Source organism: Stigmatopora argus, chromosome 9 (genome assembly GCF_051989625.1).
Source record: "Stigmatopora argus isolate UIUO_Sarg chromosome 9, RoL_Sarg_1.0, whole genome shotgun sequence".
Lineage (NCBI taxonomy): Eukaryota > Metazoa > Chordata > Actinopteri > Syngnathiformes > Syngnathidae > Stigmatopora > Stigmatopora argus.
In genome coordinates this window covers 10,811,747-10,828,220 of record NC_135395.1, presented here as the reverse complement: position 1 = coordinate 10,828,220, position 16,474 = coordinate 10,811,747, and the positions used below count along the sequence as shown (strand labels likewise).

Below are 16,474 nucleotides of genomic sequence, written 5' to 3'. Positions count from 1 at the left end.
CCAATCCCAATCTAAGTACGAAGAAATAATGTATCCGATGCTGTGCAATATGGACTATTCAAGATTAAGTTTTCAACCGGTGGTCACCCTACCCAAGATGGCCACCAGCTACGCACAGCACAGTAACGGATTCTCAAGCTGAAGATGGGCTTTCATTGGTGGGGGCTTCAAATCACCTTTCTGCTGTGATTTTAAATGAGCTTATCACTAGCAGAAGTCAAGCAGTTTGAAGCCTCGCAGCAAATTAACGTTTATTAATCCTCAGCCCTCCTGATTGGTTGGAACTGTCAGTATCTTGTCGGTAAAAGTTATGCTCAAAATTCAACAAGATAATGCAGTACCCATTGTTTATTTAGCTAATTTTGAGAAATTTTGACGCAGTTGTTTCTCAGTTCAGGCGAATCAAGATCCTTGCAGTTAGGACCACTGATACAAACCGCACTTTGTCCATATCGAGAAAGGCTGCAGATGGTAAGGCATGTAGAAATGCTAGTAATGACATAGAGGACATGACTAAAGGACAGACACCAGCAATTTTCCTTATCAAATATGACAGAGATGATATGAGTTAGAGGAAGATGGAAGGGGTGGGAGACTGTATCTGCAGATGTTTGAAGTAGCACAAAAATGAAGAATGAGCCACGGCAGGGAGGAATAGAAAATGCCTCTGCTGTGCATGTCAGGGGGTGAAGACATTAGTCAAAGTTTACAACGTTAAGGGATCGATACGGAGGCGGCAGTCGCGGCAATCACTGATATTTGGATTCATCTTCGTGCTGGCTAAGAAAGGGGGGATATCGAACGGCAGCTCCACCGCCATCCCCTCCAAAAGAAAAGGAAAAACCCCACGTGGGCCATAAATCTGAAATGTCAAAAAGTAGAAAAAGCAGGACTGAATAATTCAGTGGGGGATTGGTAAAAGTCAGGCAACACCATGGATAAATATTAATATGGCTGAGGGCAAAGACACGTTATAGACCCCAACGTGTTGCTTTCAATGAACAAGCAGCAGGCCAAAAACAATTGACAACTGCATAAAGCACTTGGCTTGCAGACCAAACATCCTCTTTTCCAAACACCTCAGCTTGCAAGCATGTTTACATTAAACAACTGCTCCTCTTTAGGTAAACATCTGTGCATCAATGCTATTTTATTATTTTTGTTTGTTTTTTACACAACATCATTTCTATCAGAGAAAATTCTGAGTTGTACAAATAACTGAAAGCTCTAGAGAGCTGTGAGATCATGTTCTTTACATGTGCATGTAAACTAAAGCCCATAACTGTATCAGCACTCCGCTCTTTAAATACGAGTAACTTGACTTTTTTTTTAAAACACAAGCTGTTGTTGCCAAGGGCTTCGGTACCGTGATGAGGACAAGAAAGCCAAACGATTATGTGGCTGAATGATATTGCAATAAGTAGGAAAACAGGAGAAAATTGCAGAAGCCATCTGCTCGTTATTGTTCTTTCAAGGTAGTTTTCAGATATGTCCTCACATGCAAATGCATGCTACATTCTGACATACCGGGGTGGGGGAGCTACAAGTCGTCATTAGCATATCACACATACGGCGTCTATCTGTTGATCACAGGCATTACAACGCACAAGTGTGACGCTTTGTTTGCAGAAGGATAGCGGGATAAAAGTGGCCCAGTGCTGGCAGTAGTGCCGAGCAAGCGCATTTGTCTCGCCAGCCGCTTTGACTCACTTCACAAACTTCTTGTTGTGGATGGCTTGACAGATTTGGTGCGGCAATGTACAGCTCCCTCCTCCACCACCAACTGAACCCCCCTTTCAGCACCACCATTGATTCTTCCATGAGCACATCAAAGTTTTCCAAGAAAGTAAAGCAAGAGTCCATCTCATGTGGTTGCATTGACGTGTTACATTCACAATTGCAAGAGATGAAAGGCACTTTCTGCAATCTCTGAGACATGAGTTGCCAATTATGCTTGTCGATACCTCATTAGAGACAACCGTACACTCTCAATGACAGAAACTGTATCTAATGTATATAAATCCCTTTTTTCAGTAGATTTGGTGGAATTCTGAACTACTACCTGGACACTTACTACACGATTATTGGGATGCCACCAAAAGACATCCTATTGGACGTATTCTGTTTTTTTTGTGCGTACTAAGGAAGGAAATGTCTCACTGCTACAGAAAATTTTCATGACTCCTGCTTTCAAAACATTAGGGTACATGCTTTGGATTGAGGCTCATTTCGACAAATTCCCTATGAATGGTTGATCTTTGAATGCTGGAGTTCAACCAAGAAGGCGTGTGAAAGCCAAAATGTCTATTGTTGGGAAATTGTTTTGATTAAGTCTAGAGCTTGGTGAATCTGAATCATTCAGAGTTACTCAACTCATACTTGTATATTTTTCACAGGCATTTTGTACAAGGGAAGTGGTGAAAACCAGTTCATCTCACTACAGCCACCCGTCATTTCCACCATCATGGGCAATGGCCGCCGCCGTAGCATCTCGTGTCCGAGCTGTAACGGCCAGGCCCTGGGAAACAAGCTGCTGGCACCTGTAGCCTTGGCGTGGGGCATTGACGGCAGCCTCTATGTGGGCGACTTCAACTACATTAGGCGTATCTATCCATCGGGCAATGTCACCAGCATCATGGAGCTCAGGTAAGGCGATCCTTGCTCTAAAAAATCTGATTTATGTTCAACGATAGCCCTGCTAATATTTAAAACTCTGGGTACAGATACAATTTGCGATGCAGGGCGCACGATAGCAAGGATCTCACAATATGACAACACAACAATTATCGATACACGGGTCAGGAAATCAATCTACAGTATTCTACGATAAAACTTAATGCTCATCTGTCTGTTTCCATATGAGAAAAATAATAAGCGTGTAATAGTATCCACTGGTGATAGCTAAAAGGAATAGTTATTTCTAGTTGGCTAATGAATGACAAGAATAAAAAATAAAAAATGTGTATGTTTAGGCCCAGTGTCAAACCGAAAAGACCAACGACACAAATTGTTTCCCTCTCTGTGCTTGTAATTAGGAAGGACATCCTGTATCGGGGACGTAATTGCTAGCTAACTGACCTCATGCCAACTTGGCTCAGCTCAAATTGGAGACAGTTGGCTGCTCTTAAATAGGCAAGATGATGACTGTGTTCATCGTGGGCACTCCTGTGTTCTTATGTTAGATATATTTAAAATTGTGCGGTTACTTTAGATAAGGCAGGCAGGAAGTTGGCCCACTGTGCATTGCACCTCTGAGGTAATAATGTGCAGGTAAATAGAAAATGAGACACTTTTCAGGACTTTTGTAGGCGTTTCTCAATTGGATTTTATCTCAGAAGCTTTTCACACCAGTTTAGGAGGAGTGAATGAGGTGTTGTGTTTCTGGAGTTACAATAATTGCAACGGTGGTTCACACATTATGTACAACAAGTGACTTTTGCTATGAAAAATCTGGGAGAAAGAAAATCCTTTTTCTAACCAAAAATCTGCCTAAAGAGTTTCAAACGGATATATTAAATGTGACCTTTATTTACTTTTCCTTTCAGCCATACTACCAGTGTGGCAAATGTAAATTCAGTTTTTTTTATGGAATAAGCATCATCTGTCTGTTCATCGGTTTTTGACTGTTAAAAATGACCATTCTTGGATTGGGTGAGGAAGGAATTATAGCAGATTCTTCTGCCGCTGAGACGGAAAGAAGAATGCATTTGGGCGGAAAAACAAGAAAATGTTTAGTGAGGGTGTCCATTTTAACATAAAATGTAATGTAAATAGTCACTTATCACCTGTGTGGTGCAGCAGAACTGTCCCAAAATCTAGGATGTATTATTACTTCAAGGACATGCTGTAATTTGTGAGACAAATGCTGAAATCTGTCTTCTGCCAAAAACTTTCTGATCTTTTGTTTCTCTACTTTTGTGCCCTTTTATAGAAATAAAGACTTTAGACACAGGTAGGTGTGTTATCTTCAACTATATGCTCATTACCAAAACCTTTTTCATCAATAATAATATGTCATGAATAAGGCTCTACCCCTTTTTGCCATTCCTTGAGCGCACCAGCAATTACCACATGTATAATTTGACTGGGCCAATTACCGGCTAATTATCACTGATAGGGGAGGGAAAAAAGCAACATCTTGTTTGTCACAGTTGATGAAATTGTTTCCGAAAAAAGGGTTTAAACATGCAGGTTCTAATGACAATGATATGTAATTAGGATTGAAAGAGAGAACAATGGAGATGAAAAATGTGGTGTTTGTTGAAAGCAATAGAGGCATTCTAACTAAAAGATTTACATAAGACGGGATCATTTTCAGTAATACTGTACTCTAATTAAAACTCATTGTCAAAGCAGCATTGTATTTTAAACAATTATTACAAACAAAACTTTTCTAACCTGCAGCAACAACCCAGCACATCGCTACTATCTAGCCACTGACCCCGTTACAGGCCAACTGTACGTGTCAGACACCAACTCGCGGCGGATCTATCGGCCAAAAAGCCTATCTGGAACCAAGGACCTTCAGGCTAACGCTGAGGTCGTGGCCGGGACAGGAGAGCACTGCTTGCCCTTTGACGATAACCACTGCGGGGATGGCGGCCAAGCCCCAGAGGCCGCGCTAACTGGACCCAAAGGTGTCGTATACATATGTAATATGCATGTATAATATATGTATACAGAAGAGTATGAGTTTCTATACCCATCATGGCTCAAGTTAGTTTGCAGCTGTGCGCACTTAAGCTAAATAGTTTCTCCAGAGCAGAAGTGAAATCCTCAGCAATCTACATGATACATACTCTAATCAGAAATAGAATTCAAAGTAAATAATAGGGATGTCCTGATCCAATCATGTTATTGAAAATCAGGCCCGATCAGGTCATTTTCAGAGGAGTGGAATAAGGTAAAAAAAAATAAGAGCGAGAGAGAGTTATTTATATTGATCTTGTTCAAAAAGTTCTCAATGAGTACAACCTTGTTGTCTATTCCCGTTCAATTGCTCCATTTGCGCTGTGATTGTTCACTACCTATACATTTACGAACACAAAAGCTTCAACCAAAAGATTTCTTTTGCCGCCACCGCCAACTCCGCCTGATGCGAGCCTTACACCCCAGGCAAAAAAGTCTGTAATGATGGAGTGGGTGTAAGCCCAAATCGCGAAACATCAGATGGCTTTTTTGTGTTTGTTGTCAGACCTTCTATCTTTCGCGCAGACATTTTGATGAACTCTGCTCATGCTGAGCTTCTCAGGCAGTCACGTAAGTTGGCAAACTCCCCCAAGTATCCATCGAGCCAAGCGCGTTCACCTCATAAAAGCGTTTCTAAAGATTTAATTCAAGTCGTAGAAATTGCGATTGCCCCTCAGAGGTGCTGTGTAAAGAAATTTGGTCAATATATCACTGCCGGCAATGTAAACACCAAAATTGAAGCAGATGGCGTCCATTCCATCATTTCATCACTTCAACGCAAATACTAAGTGTTGTTCCAAGGAAAAAAATAGATTAAAAGTGATCCCTGTAGTTTAATTGTCATTAAACCCAAGGGCTATTGCTACTTTTTATGGAGTTAACTTAGGTAGAAAAAAAGTCATATTTTAGTATTTAACTGTGTCGTGACAAGTTAAGCTAGAACACTTTTTGACTTGGCACGATGAATAACACCAATATTTACGCAGATTTTATTCATTTGTATGACTTTCATTCACTGAGAAATGAATAACATGCATAGTTCAGTTTTTGATTTAGTTTTAAAGAATTGATCAAGGACGCTATCTGAGCTTCGCTATTAGCCTTTAAACAATTATGTCTTAACCTCAAAAGATTTGGTACATTTTATCGCTTTCATCCAGTCAAATAAGGTCCATCAGTAGCAATCAGTAGAAACGTATTACAGCTCAGTCAAAAATGTTGATATTCTCAGCAGCTTTATAAATAAGACCCAAACCAAAGCAGATTTCGGTCCGTGGTGTGCCTTTTACCAAAGATAAAACCACCCAATTGCACTCAGAATCTTCTCCAACGGGAGAGCTTTTTAGCCGAGCTGACAAGTGCACACAGAGTATGTACGCAATGCTACGACTACAGCATTTGCCACTTCTGCTTGAGAAATTATTTAAAAGCAGAAAAGCATCCATTGAATTATTGATGGCGGTGCTTTTTGCCAGTGACCTGAATAATGGGGAGCCAAGCTCGACACGTGTAATCCGCCACGTCGTCTCCTCTGAATCATGCCAGCAGATCCTTGGCCTTTCAACCTTGTTATCTTAATGCACTTGACCTGCAGGCATTGCCGTAGACAAGAATGGCCTGATTTACTTTGTGGACGGCACCACCATCCGCAAGCTGGACCAGAACGGCGTCATCTCCACCTTCCTGGGCTCCAACGATTTGACGTCGGCGCGACCACTCACTTGTGACAACAGCATGGACGTCAGTCAGGTGACTACATAATGTAACAGGCGCAAAGCATTCTGTCAATGGCACAGAGCGAGGATACAATTTACACTGAAATTTTAAATAATATATATTGTTCAATCATGTATCATTTAATGTTCTGTGAAAATAATATGAACTGCTTGATACATAAATAATAAATTAATAATACTTCTCAGTAAGTAGCATTTAATTTGGAAAAAAAATACTTCCTAATTACAAATAAATAACTATAAAAATGTGTACCAAAATATTGTGCTATGTTAATTAGTAAATAAGTACAGTGATAAGTTCATTCATTTGGTGCATTTTTTTGAATTGTAATTCAATCTGTACCCATGTAAAAAGATGGAGCTGCTGTTGATTTACATATATAACAATATAAATAACAACATTATTGATATATCTCTATTATTAGGAAACGTAAATGGATTTTGTTCGTTTCTTCACAATACATTTTTTTAAATCATCAATAATAAAACATTTTGATAGAGCCACCCAACAAATCCCATTTATAAAGGAATAATAATAACACTACATATAAATTAAAACAATATATTGTATATAGTTATCGGTTGTTGCATTTTTTACATTAATTTAATAATGGTTGTAATTTATGAATGTAAAATAAGGTCATATTAATGCAACTTCCATTAATTAGGTACTCACAATTCATGCATAAAAGCAGTAAAATCAATCTAAAGTAATAAAAAATATTACCGATATTATAAACATGTTGCAACTCTAATAAGTAAAAGTATCAATACATAACATTCTGAAATCATGTAAACTACTTTTGCTACTTTTTATTGCCTACATTCAGTATTAGAGGTCATTTATTTTGGGCCACATCTGAATTATGCGGATGAGTAATAGAGCAAAAGTGTCTGTGTGCACGCGCATTATTAGGGAATAGGACAAGAGAGCTCAATTATCAGCCACTTGGAAGGCGGAAGCTGAAGAAGCATGGAAAAAAACTTTCTCATTACTTTCTGCTCTTCAAGTAAACATCATTCTCCCAAAGGAAAGAAAACATAAGGTAGCCAGCGGAAAATATGCTCTTGAAAGAGAAGCCGCCAAGTGTTTGTTGTCGCTATGAGCTTCTTGGTCATGGCGGGAGATAAGCGGGGAGGAGTAATTACGCAAGTAGGGCTTGGGTTTGATGTGAAATGTGGTAGAATCAGAGCTCAGAATTGAAATGGAGCGTCTATGGTAATGAAGCAGCCCAGGTAAGCAAAAAATGAAGGAAGGGAGAAAAAAGAGACTTTTTTTCCAATGAGATGATTCTAAAGTGGCCCGGCAAGCTCGACACAATAGGTCATATCGTTACAATACCATCCGCTGAAGCAATGTATTTTTTTTTCTAAATCGCTTTTTAGATGACGATTGCAGAAAATGTAAGAAAAAAAGGCGGAAAATTTTAGCACATGGAAATGAATGCAGTCCTTGGCCCTCCTATAGACTTCAGCCGCAGAAAGTGAATTCTTAAGTGGTAGACTGCTGAAAGCAAAACCTGCAGTGTCTATTTTTCTCTTTCTTATGCTCTTTGGGTGCCATAATAGCGCCCCCCCCCCCCAAGCACCAATAATAGTGGCATTATCACGTGAACTGATTGGCCGCAGACAAGCCAAATTCATAACAGCGTAACTAAGGAAACATTGATTGAATCTCATTGTCGTGCAATATCACTAGTAAGTAGGCGATCTAATAGATCATGATCGACATGTTGAGCAACCTTTGTTCCTAGAGTGTGAAAATGGTGGGGCTTGTGGGGGGTTAGCAAGTTCATAATTGACGTCATCCATCCATCTTCAGCTGAAAAGGTGTCCCAGGAACCAGGAAAGGCCCTCGCCAATATCCAGTGCAGATCTGCTAAACAAATATTCAAAAGCCTACACTGTAGATATCAACAGAGGCACATTAACAGAAATTGGAGCGAAAAGGTTGTTTACTGCCTTAGCACAACACTTTAATGACTAAAGAGAAAGGAATCCTCGCATGGCGCTCTAAAAATGGCTAGAGACAACACAAATTCATTAGTGGTGAGCCAATAACACTGTAGCATATGGTTGTCACGCGTCCAAGGGAAAAGAATTGGCTCCATTATCATCTGTGTTCTTTAATTCTTTTTGTGCCAATGCATTTCATCAATGTGTTGACAGCGTTAATGAAAATTTAAACATTTTGACATGTTGACTGAAATTGGTGTTTTCTCTTATGTTGATCTAATATGTCTTTAATACTGCTGCTAACAATTAGATAAAGTGGTTTTCATTTGATTTTCCTTTAATTTGTTTGGATTAGTACATTATTTAATTTGTCATGTGAGTCCTACGCTAATTCAATATCTAGTAACTTGGAATAATACAATGAATGACGGTAAATGAAAAACAACCAAAATAAATGAATTTAGTAAGCATATGAAAACAAATTAAAAATAATATGAAATCTATTTAATATTATTATATGTATTAATATTATTTGACTCCCTGAAGTTCCATTTTTTTCCCATATCAGGTTATTCTGGAGTGGCCCACAGACTTAGCAGTGAGCCCTATGGACAATTCACTCTATGTACTGGACAACAATATCGTGCTGCGCATTACCGACAATGGCCAAGTAAGCATCGCGGCAGGACGCCCAGTTCACTGCCCGCTCTCCGTATCGGCGCACGGCATCACATCCGCTGGCCAACGGGCGCAACTCACCCCGCTGGAATCTGCGGCGTCCATCGCCATCTCCTATCACGGCGCTATCTACATCGCTGAGACGGATGAGAGGAAGCTCAGCCGCATCCGAAAGGTCTCGGTGGACGGAGAGATCACGCACTTAGCGGGAGTTTCCTCGGACTGCGATTGCAAGAACGACGCCAATTGCGACTGCTACCAAGCGGGCGACGGTTACGCCAAAGACGCCAGACTCAACGCGCCGTCTTCTCTGGTGGCCGCACCGGACGGAACGCTCTACGTGGCAGACCTTGGCAACATCCGTATTCGTGCCGTGTCTCGCAACGGGCCGGTGGCAGCATCCAACGGCTACGAGGTGGCCTCGCCCGATGCTCAGGAACTGTACCTGTTTGACGGTAACGGCACGCATCAGCACACGGCCAGCTTGCTCACCGGAGACTTCAAGTACAGCTTCAGCTACAGTACGGACAATGACATCACGGCGGTGACGGACAGTAACGGAAACACACTGAGGATACGTCGAGATTCCAGCCGAACGCCGGTGCGCATCGTAGCACCAGACAACCAGGTCATTTGGCTCACCATGGGCACCAACGGTGGCCTCAGGACTCTCACGGCGCAGGGACAGGAGTTGGTTCTGCTCACCTACCACGGTAACAACGGCCTCCTGGCAACCAAGACTTCCGAAATAGGATGGACTACCTTCTACGAGTGAGTCCGGAGATAAAAATGTGTGCCTTGAGTTGTCAAATCATTTCCTATTAATTTACGGGCGTGTTTAGGTCCCTTCCCTGTCAACTCATTTAATTAAGTTCATTTGCCACTCCAAATCCAAATGGATTGGATGTCTAATTCTGTCAACGGCACTGAAATATTTAAAAGTTTGGTTTTAAAGAGCATGTGGGATTTCAAGCTAGTGTTACTAGATTGAGTTAGGTGATTTAGTCTTTCTAGAATGCGTTTTCCTGCAGCGTCAAATGAAACAAGTGAAGGCTCCCTAGTTGTGCAACCTCATTTCATTATGTAAATGAAGTTACCTTCAAGTGGAGCATCTGAGTTTGTTTAACAAATTGAATTAGAAAAGACAAAAAAACATCAGCTGCGGCTTCCCACCACGACAAAGTCTATGTTGTCTTTATTTGGAATAGGCCTACCAAACAACAACCTAATTCTCCCATTTTACTACACATATTTGAAGAATGAATTATGCTTTGAAAGCATCGCTAGTCTTATAAATTAGTTTTTAAAATACGGCTTTGGCAATCAAAGACCGGGTTGAAGTCTGGCAGGCTCCTGTTAAAAGTCTGGGTTAAAATTGCCATGAAATTCTATAGGAAGTGATTTTAAAATGATTGCAGACCTTTAAAAAAAATTAATACTCTACTCTTTGTCCTCCAAATCAGCTATGATAGTGAGGGGCGGCTCATGAATGTTACCTTCCCCACCGGCATGGTGAACAACCTTTACACAGACATCTACAGCGCCCTCACCGTGGACATCGAGAGCTCCCTTAGTGATGAGGAGATCAGCATCACAACCAACACTTCTAGTATCCATGCCTACTACACCCTCTCCCAGGGTGAGTTGTTCTTCTTTCACTGTGTGAAGGGTCGCCAGAGCAAGCTGCGGTCATATGTCAGTTGTCTGCCGACTTAAAATGTCGAGTTCAACTAATGTGAATGAACTCAACAAGGGAAATGTGTTCACTGAAAATTTGCAGCTTAGGATATTTGTTCAGGTGTTCCTAACACTAACTCCCTGCTGATTTATTATATGTTGTAACTATGGATTCTCTGCCTTCAGACCAATGCAAAAGCAGCTACCAGGTGGGCTTTGATAACTCACTCAGGGTCACGTACGCCAACGGGATGGACACCCACTACCAGACAGAGCCGCACATCCTGGCAGGGGCCGCTAACCCAACAGTGGCCCGTCGCAACATGAGCTTGCCAGGGGAGAGCGGGCAGAATTTGGTGGAGTGGCGATTTCGCAAGGAGCAAGCGCGAGGGAAGGTCATTGTGTTCGGACGCAAGCTACGGGTAAGTTTGGTCCTTCCAGAGGTGGCGACACGACTCTTGTGGGATGGCAACAATGTCACAGTTTGAGACTTAATTGGCATAAGATGAGTGCAAAGGCCCCTATCAGGAAAGGGAATCTGAAAATTCAAATGTTTGGAGTCATGTAAAATGTTAGAATTGACTCAATATGCTTAAGATTTAGCTGGCATTTGACTTAAGTTCAATAATATTTCTAACTACATGCTCCCACCTCTGGGTTCTAGATGCATCCATTAAATGTACATATGTCCCGATCCAACCCTACAAACTTGACTCTGGTTACTTCCCAAAAGGTGAATGGACGAAACATCCTCTCTGTCGATTATGACCGCACCCTGAGGACGGAGAAGATTTACGACGACCATAGAAAGTTCCTCTTGAAGATCATATACGACACAGCGGGGCACCCGGTGCTGTGGTTGCCTAGCAGTAAGCTGCTGCCTGTCAATGTAAGCCGCACCAGCAGTGGACAGATCAGCACCCTCCAGAGGGGTCCTACCACTGAGAAGCTAGGCTACGACACACAGGGACGCTTGGTGTCTCGGGTGTTTGCTGATGGGAAAATATGGAGCTACACCTACCTGGAGCAGGTAGGATTATCATTACAGATCCACTGTCAAAGCAATGGGCAGAATATCATGCTATTAAAAAGAAAAATAGCAGATTTAATGGGTGTTTTCTGGCATCGCTCCTTGAAGTCTCCTCATAATACATATACTACACAAAGCAAGCTCACCCCTAACGCAATAGCTCCCTAATAGCGTCGCTCCTATGCAAATCATGATTTGTACATAATTCGTCAAACCTGATTGCATTTACATAAACATCTGTAAGTGCGCTGGTAGTAATTTCAACTAAAGTAGACAGCTGTTTTTTTCTGAGGGGGTTAACTCAGGCAGTCAAGCTCTGCTTGATAGCCTTGTTTCATATACAGTTTGCAGATACAATTGTTGGGGCTGTCACTTTAGGCATTTTTTATTTTCACGATGCCATGCAGAGTTTGCTCAAAGATCACTAGATATGAAAAGGAAATTATCAAATAATCGTCTGACATGTTTAAACTTTGTTGAAACTCATTATTGACATAGTAGTCTCATTTTTACACACATTGAGCTGTCTAAGAAAATGAATGCGTAAAATGTAATGATTTTTAATATAACTGCAGGTCTGACATTGTTTTTCATATCTCACTCTGAAAAAAAAGAGAAACTATTCTTTGCTTTATGAGCCGTCTGATTTTAAAAATCTCGGCAGGCAGCCAGACAGCCGTCAAACGAGCACAGAGGACACTCTGAAGAATTGCTTTAATATTCATTTTCAATGCAGTTCTTTAAAAAAACGAATATTAAATGAATATTGCAGCTCATTTCACATGACGCTGATCTTAGAGAATCCCCAACTCAGCAAAAAGATGATCTTGTATCATGGCTGCTTCAACTCTTCTGTTTAAAGATTTTTTATTTTGTTTTTGTGCTTTGTTCGGGAGGGATTTGGCTTTGATTGCGTGACCACGAAAGGCCTGTGTGCACGCTATTTGACGAAAGCAATGGTGAGAGCTCAGGGAGATGGGGGCACGCCGACGTGCCCTCGGATGGCTGAGCATCACATTTTAACACGAGGAGGGAACACTGCCAGCGCTCTGCAAACCAGTTGGAGAGCCACCCTCTGATCACTTGCTTGTTGAACCAACTAGAGAGGAATGGCAAAAGTACGAAATATTAGGAAATTGCAATTCCATTCTGAGTTGTGTGAAAATTGTGAAGTTTAGTTGTCAAATTTTGCCACCATCTTATGCACAAAAAGGAAAAAGAACTAATGATTAATCGCAAATATTCTTCATTCATAATAATAATGGAAAAGATACATGGCAAGGCAATCTGGTGTTTTGTGATTGTGTCTGGAATTGAAAATTGTTGCTAGAGGTCAGGCTAAGAATCGCAGACTGAATATGACTCTAAAAGAACCGCAGAAGCGCATATGTGACAAACACAATGCAGTTCACGCTAGCAAAGAAAAAAATTCTGTCAATGGTTTTACTTGAAAATAGGAAGAATACAATTGCTCTTTTCTTTCTCTCTGTTTGTCATTCTCCAGTCTATGGTCCTGCTGCTCCACAGTCAGCGCCAATACATCTTCGATTTCGACTCTCTGGACCGCCTCTCGGGCATCACCATGCCCAGCGTAGCCCGTTACACCATGCAGACGGTGCGCTCAGTGGGTTACTACCGTAACCTCTACCACCCTCCAGAGAGCAACGCTTCGGTGGCCGTGGACTACAGCGAGGACGGCCTCTTGCTCAGAATCTCCCACTTCGGCACCGGCCGCCGGGTGCTCTATCGTTATCGGCGCCAGAACAAGCTCTCCGAAGTCCTGTATGACAGCACGCGAGTTAGCTTCACCTACGACGAGACCGCCGGCGTCCTAAAGACGGTCAACCTGCAGAGCGACGGCTTTATCTGCTCCATCCGGTACCGGCAGGTGGGACCTCTTATAGACCGACAGATATTTCGCTTCAGCGAGGACGGCATGGTGAACGCCCGCTTCGACTACACATACGACGGCAGCCTGCGCGTCACTAGCGTGCAAGGCGTTATCAACGAGACGCCTCTTCCCATTGACCTCTACCAGTTCGACGATATCTCTGGCAAAGTGGAGCAGTTCGGCAAGTTTGGCGTAATCTACTACGACATCAATCAGATCATCTCCACGGCAGTGATGACTTACACCAAGCACTTTGACGCGCACGGCCGCATCAAGGAAATCCAGTACGAAATCTTCCGCTCACTCATGTACTGGATCACCTTCCAATACGACGACGTGGGCCGTGTCATCCGGCGCGAAATAAAGATCGGGCCCTTCGCTAACACCACCAAGTACAGCTACGAATATGACGTGGACGGCCAGCTGCAGACTGTCTACTTAAACGAAAAAGTGACCTGGCGATACACATACGACCTCAACGGAAACCTTCACCTGCTTAACGCGGGAAACAACGCAAGACTCCTTCCCTTACGCTACGACCTCAGAGACCGCATCACCCGTCTCGGAGATATCCAGTACCGCTTGGATGAAGACGGCTTTCTCCGTCAGAGAGGGGCCGAGATCTTTGAGTACAACTCCAAGGGCCTCCTGGTACGGGTGTACAGCAAAAGCAGTGGGTGGGCCATCCAGTACCGCTACGATGGGCTCAGTCGAAGGGTTTCCTCCAAGACCAGCCTGGGCCAGCACTTGCAGTACTTTTACGCCGATTTAAGCTACCCGGCTAGGATCACGCACGTCTACAACCACTCGAGCTCAGAGATCACCTCGCTGTACTATGACCTACAGGGCCACCTGTTCGCCATGGAGATCAGTAGTGGCGAGGAATTTTACATCGCTTGCGACAACACTGGAACTCCTCTAGCCGTCTTCACCAGCAACGGCCTTCTGGTCAAGCAGCTGCAATACACGGCCTACGGCGAGGTCTACTTCGACTCCAATCCCGATTTCCAGCTGGTGCTGGGTTTCCACGGAGGTCTTTACGACCCGCTCACCAAGCTCCTGCATTTTGGCGAGAGAGACTACGACATCATGTCTGGCAGATGGACAGTGCCTGACGTTTCAACCTTGAGAGACGTCGGCAGGGAGCCGGTGCCATTTAATCTGTACATGTTCCGTAATAACAACCCCATCAGCAAAATCCAAGAAGTGAGAGAATATGTGGCAGGTGAGAGGTCGTTGCAGCTACGAGATCATTATGGTTATGGTTAATGGTTCCTCTCACTGTGGCTCTATTATTTTGTCTATAAAATGTCAGGGAACAGTAACATGAAAATGACTGCCTGTCTTCAACTGAGTTCTTTTACTCATTTACTGCACTTCCTAGTGAATAACATTCTTGAGTGCGTAGAATGCTTTTGTCATTTTTTTAATGCTTTTGTCCCACAGACATAAACAGCTGGCTGGTGACATTTGGTTTTCACCTCCACAATACCATTCCTGGCTTCCCGGTGCCCAAGTTTGACCTCAGCATGCCATCGTACGAGCTCAGGAAGAGTCAGCTGTGGGATGATTTGCCGGTGGGTTCATTTCATTTTGGCTAACAGCAATTGTTCATGCAGATGTGCTCATTTTCCCAAAAATGAATTCCTATTTGTTTTCGTCTTTTATTGTTTTGTTTTTTCTAAAGATAAACATTTGGACATCTTGAAATTGTACACCCTCTGCTTTTTGATAAAAACAAACAATTATTCATTGATATGATTCAAAAGTTATAACCCCAATATAGTCTTATAGACACTTTCTCTATAAAGTCTTCTATAAAGTTTAGAGGTGGGAAAAAATAATTGGATTATAGTGATTTAAAAAACAGTTTTTAAGTACATTTTGGATTGGAAATTATTGGCATTTCTAAATGATTTTTAGGAAGGAAAAGCTTTTTTTAAAGAATAGTCTTTCTTTCAGAAAAACTGACTAATTTGAACAGGTTCATTAATTTTGAAACCTTGAGATTTTCAGCACTACCAAACAGGTATAAACAACGCTCCACTGAATTCTTTTTACTTTAACACTATTATCATCTTTTTTTTTCAATGCTGCACCAATACTGTTACACTTAAGTGCCCTTTAAATCACGTATTTGTTTTGTTGGAGTGCAGACAGAAGCAATAAAACGTAATTTCTTACTGTTTGCATAAGTGTGTTGTAAAGCTGACATCGCTGTTATGCATTTCTGAGAGAATATTACTTTTAATTGATTCTTATTTGCATAATAAAGAAAACAGTGTTCTTTCTCCAGCAGAATATATTTTCTCACTGCTGTCTGCTGCTGTAAGTTAAAAGTATGTGAGGCTACTCAGGCGGTTTGGGGGCCCGAGCAGGAAGAGTGTCATGAGGGGATTCTCTGCTTTAGAGTGAAGAACCCCTCCAGCGCCAACACACTTACCTTCTGCCTCGCGAACCATCTTGTGCCGTGTTGAGCTGTTAACGTTTCATTGCACTTGTCTAAATTGATTGACCTCCAGATTGAGACTGACTTTATTTGTTTTTGTCTACCGGAGTGCCGCTTTGGATTTGTTTTCTAGAACAAGAAAATATATCGTTGTCATGTTTGTTTTTAGATAAATATTTGCAGGAAAAGTCAAAGACACTGTGATAAGAAAAGTTCTTATTTTATTTTCAATAACTTATTCATTCATGGATTTTCCGTACCGCTTCTACTCACAATGGTGGCGGGGGTGCTCGAGCCTATCCGATTCAGGGATGTCTGATTTCATTTGAAGTTGACCACTTGGATTTCTTTCGTATCTTTGAACAAAA

General features: G+C 42.0%; 1 protein-coding gene across 4 annotated transcripts in view; it reads left to right on the top strand.

Moving 5' to 3' along the window:
- The window catches only part of LOC144081931 (teneurin-3), a 147,752-nt gene that overhangs the window by 128,057 nt on the left and 3,221 nt on the right, over nt 1-16,474 (top strand). For all 4 annotated transcript variants that reach the window (XM_077608514.1, XM_077608511.1, XM_077608512.1 and 1 more), the window contains 10 exons: nt 2,397-2,646; nt 3,932-3,952; nt 4,405-4,637; nt 6,284-6,438; nt 8,950-9,830; nt 10,523-10,698; nt 10,923-11,158; nt 11,470-11,766; nt 13,271-14,882; nt 15,104-15,234. In XM_077608514.1, the coding sequence (XP_077464640.1) occupies nt 2,397-2,646; nt 3,932-3,952; nt 4,405-4,637; nt 6,284-6,438; nt 8,950-9,830; nt 10,523-10,698; nt 10,923-11,158; nt 11,470-11,766; nt 13,271-14,882; nt 15,104-15,234 (3,992 nt within the window). The remainder of the gene's footprint in view (nt 1-2,396; nt 2,647-3,931; nt 3,953-4,404; nt 4,638-6,283; nt 6,439-8,949; nt 9,831-10,522; nt 10,699-10,922; nt 11,159-11,469; nt 11,767-13,270; nt 14,883-15,103; nt 15,235-16,474) is intronic.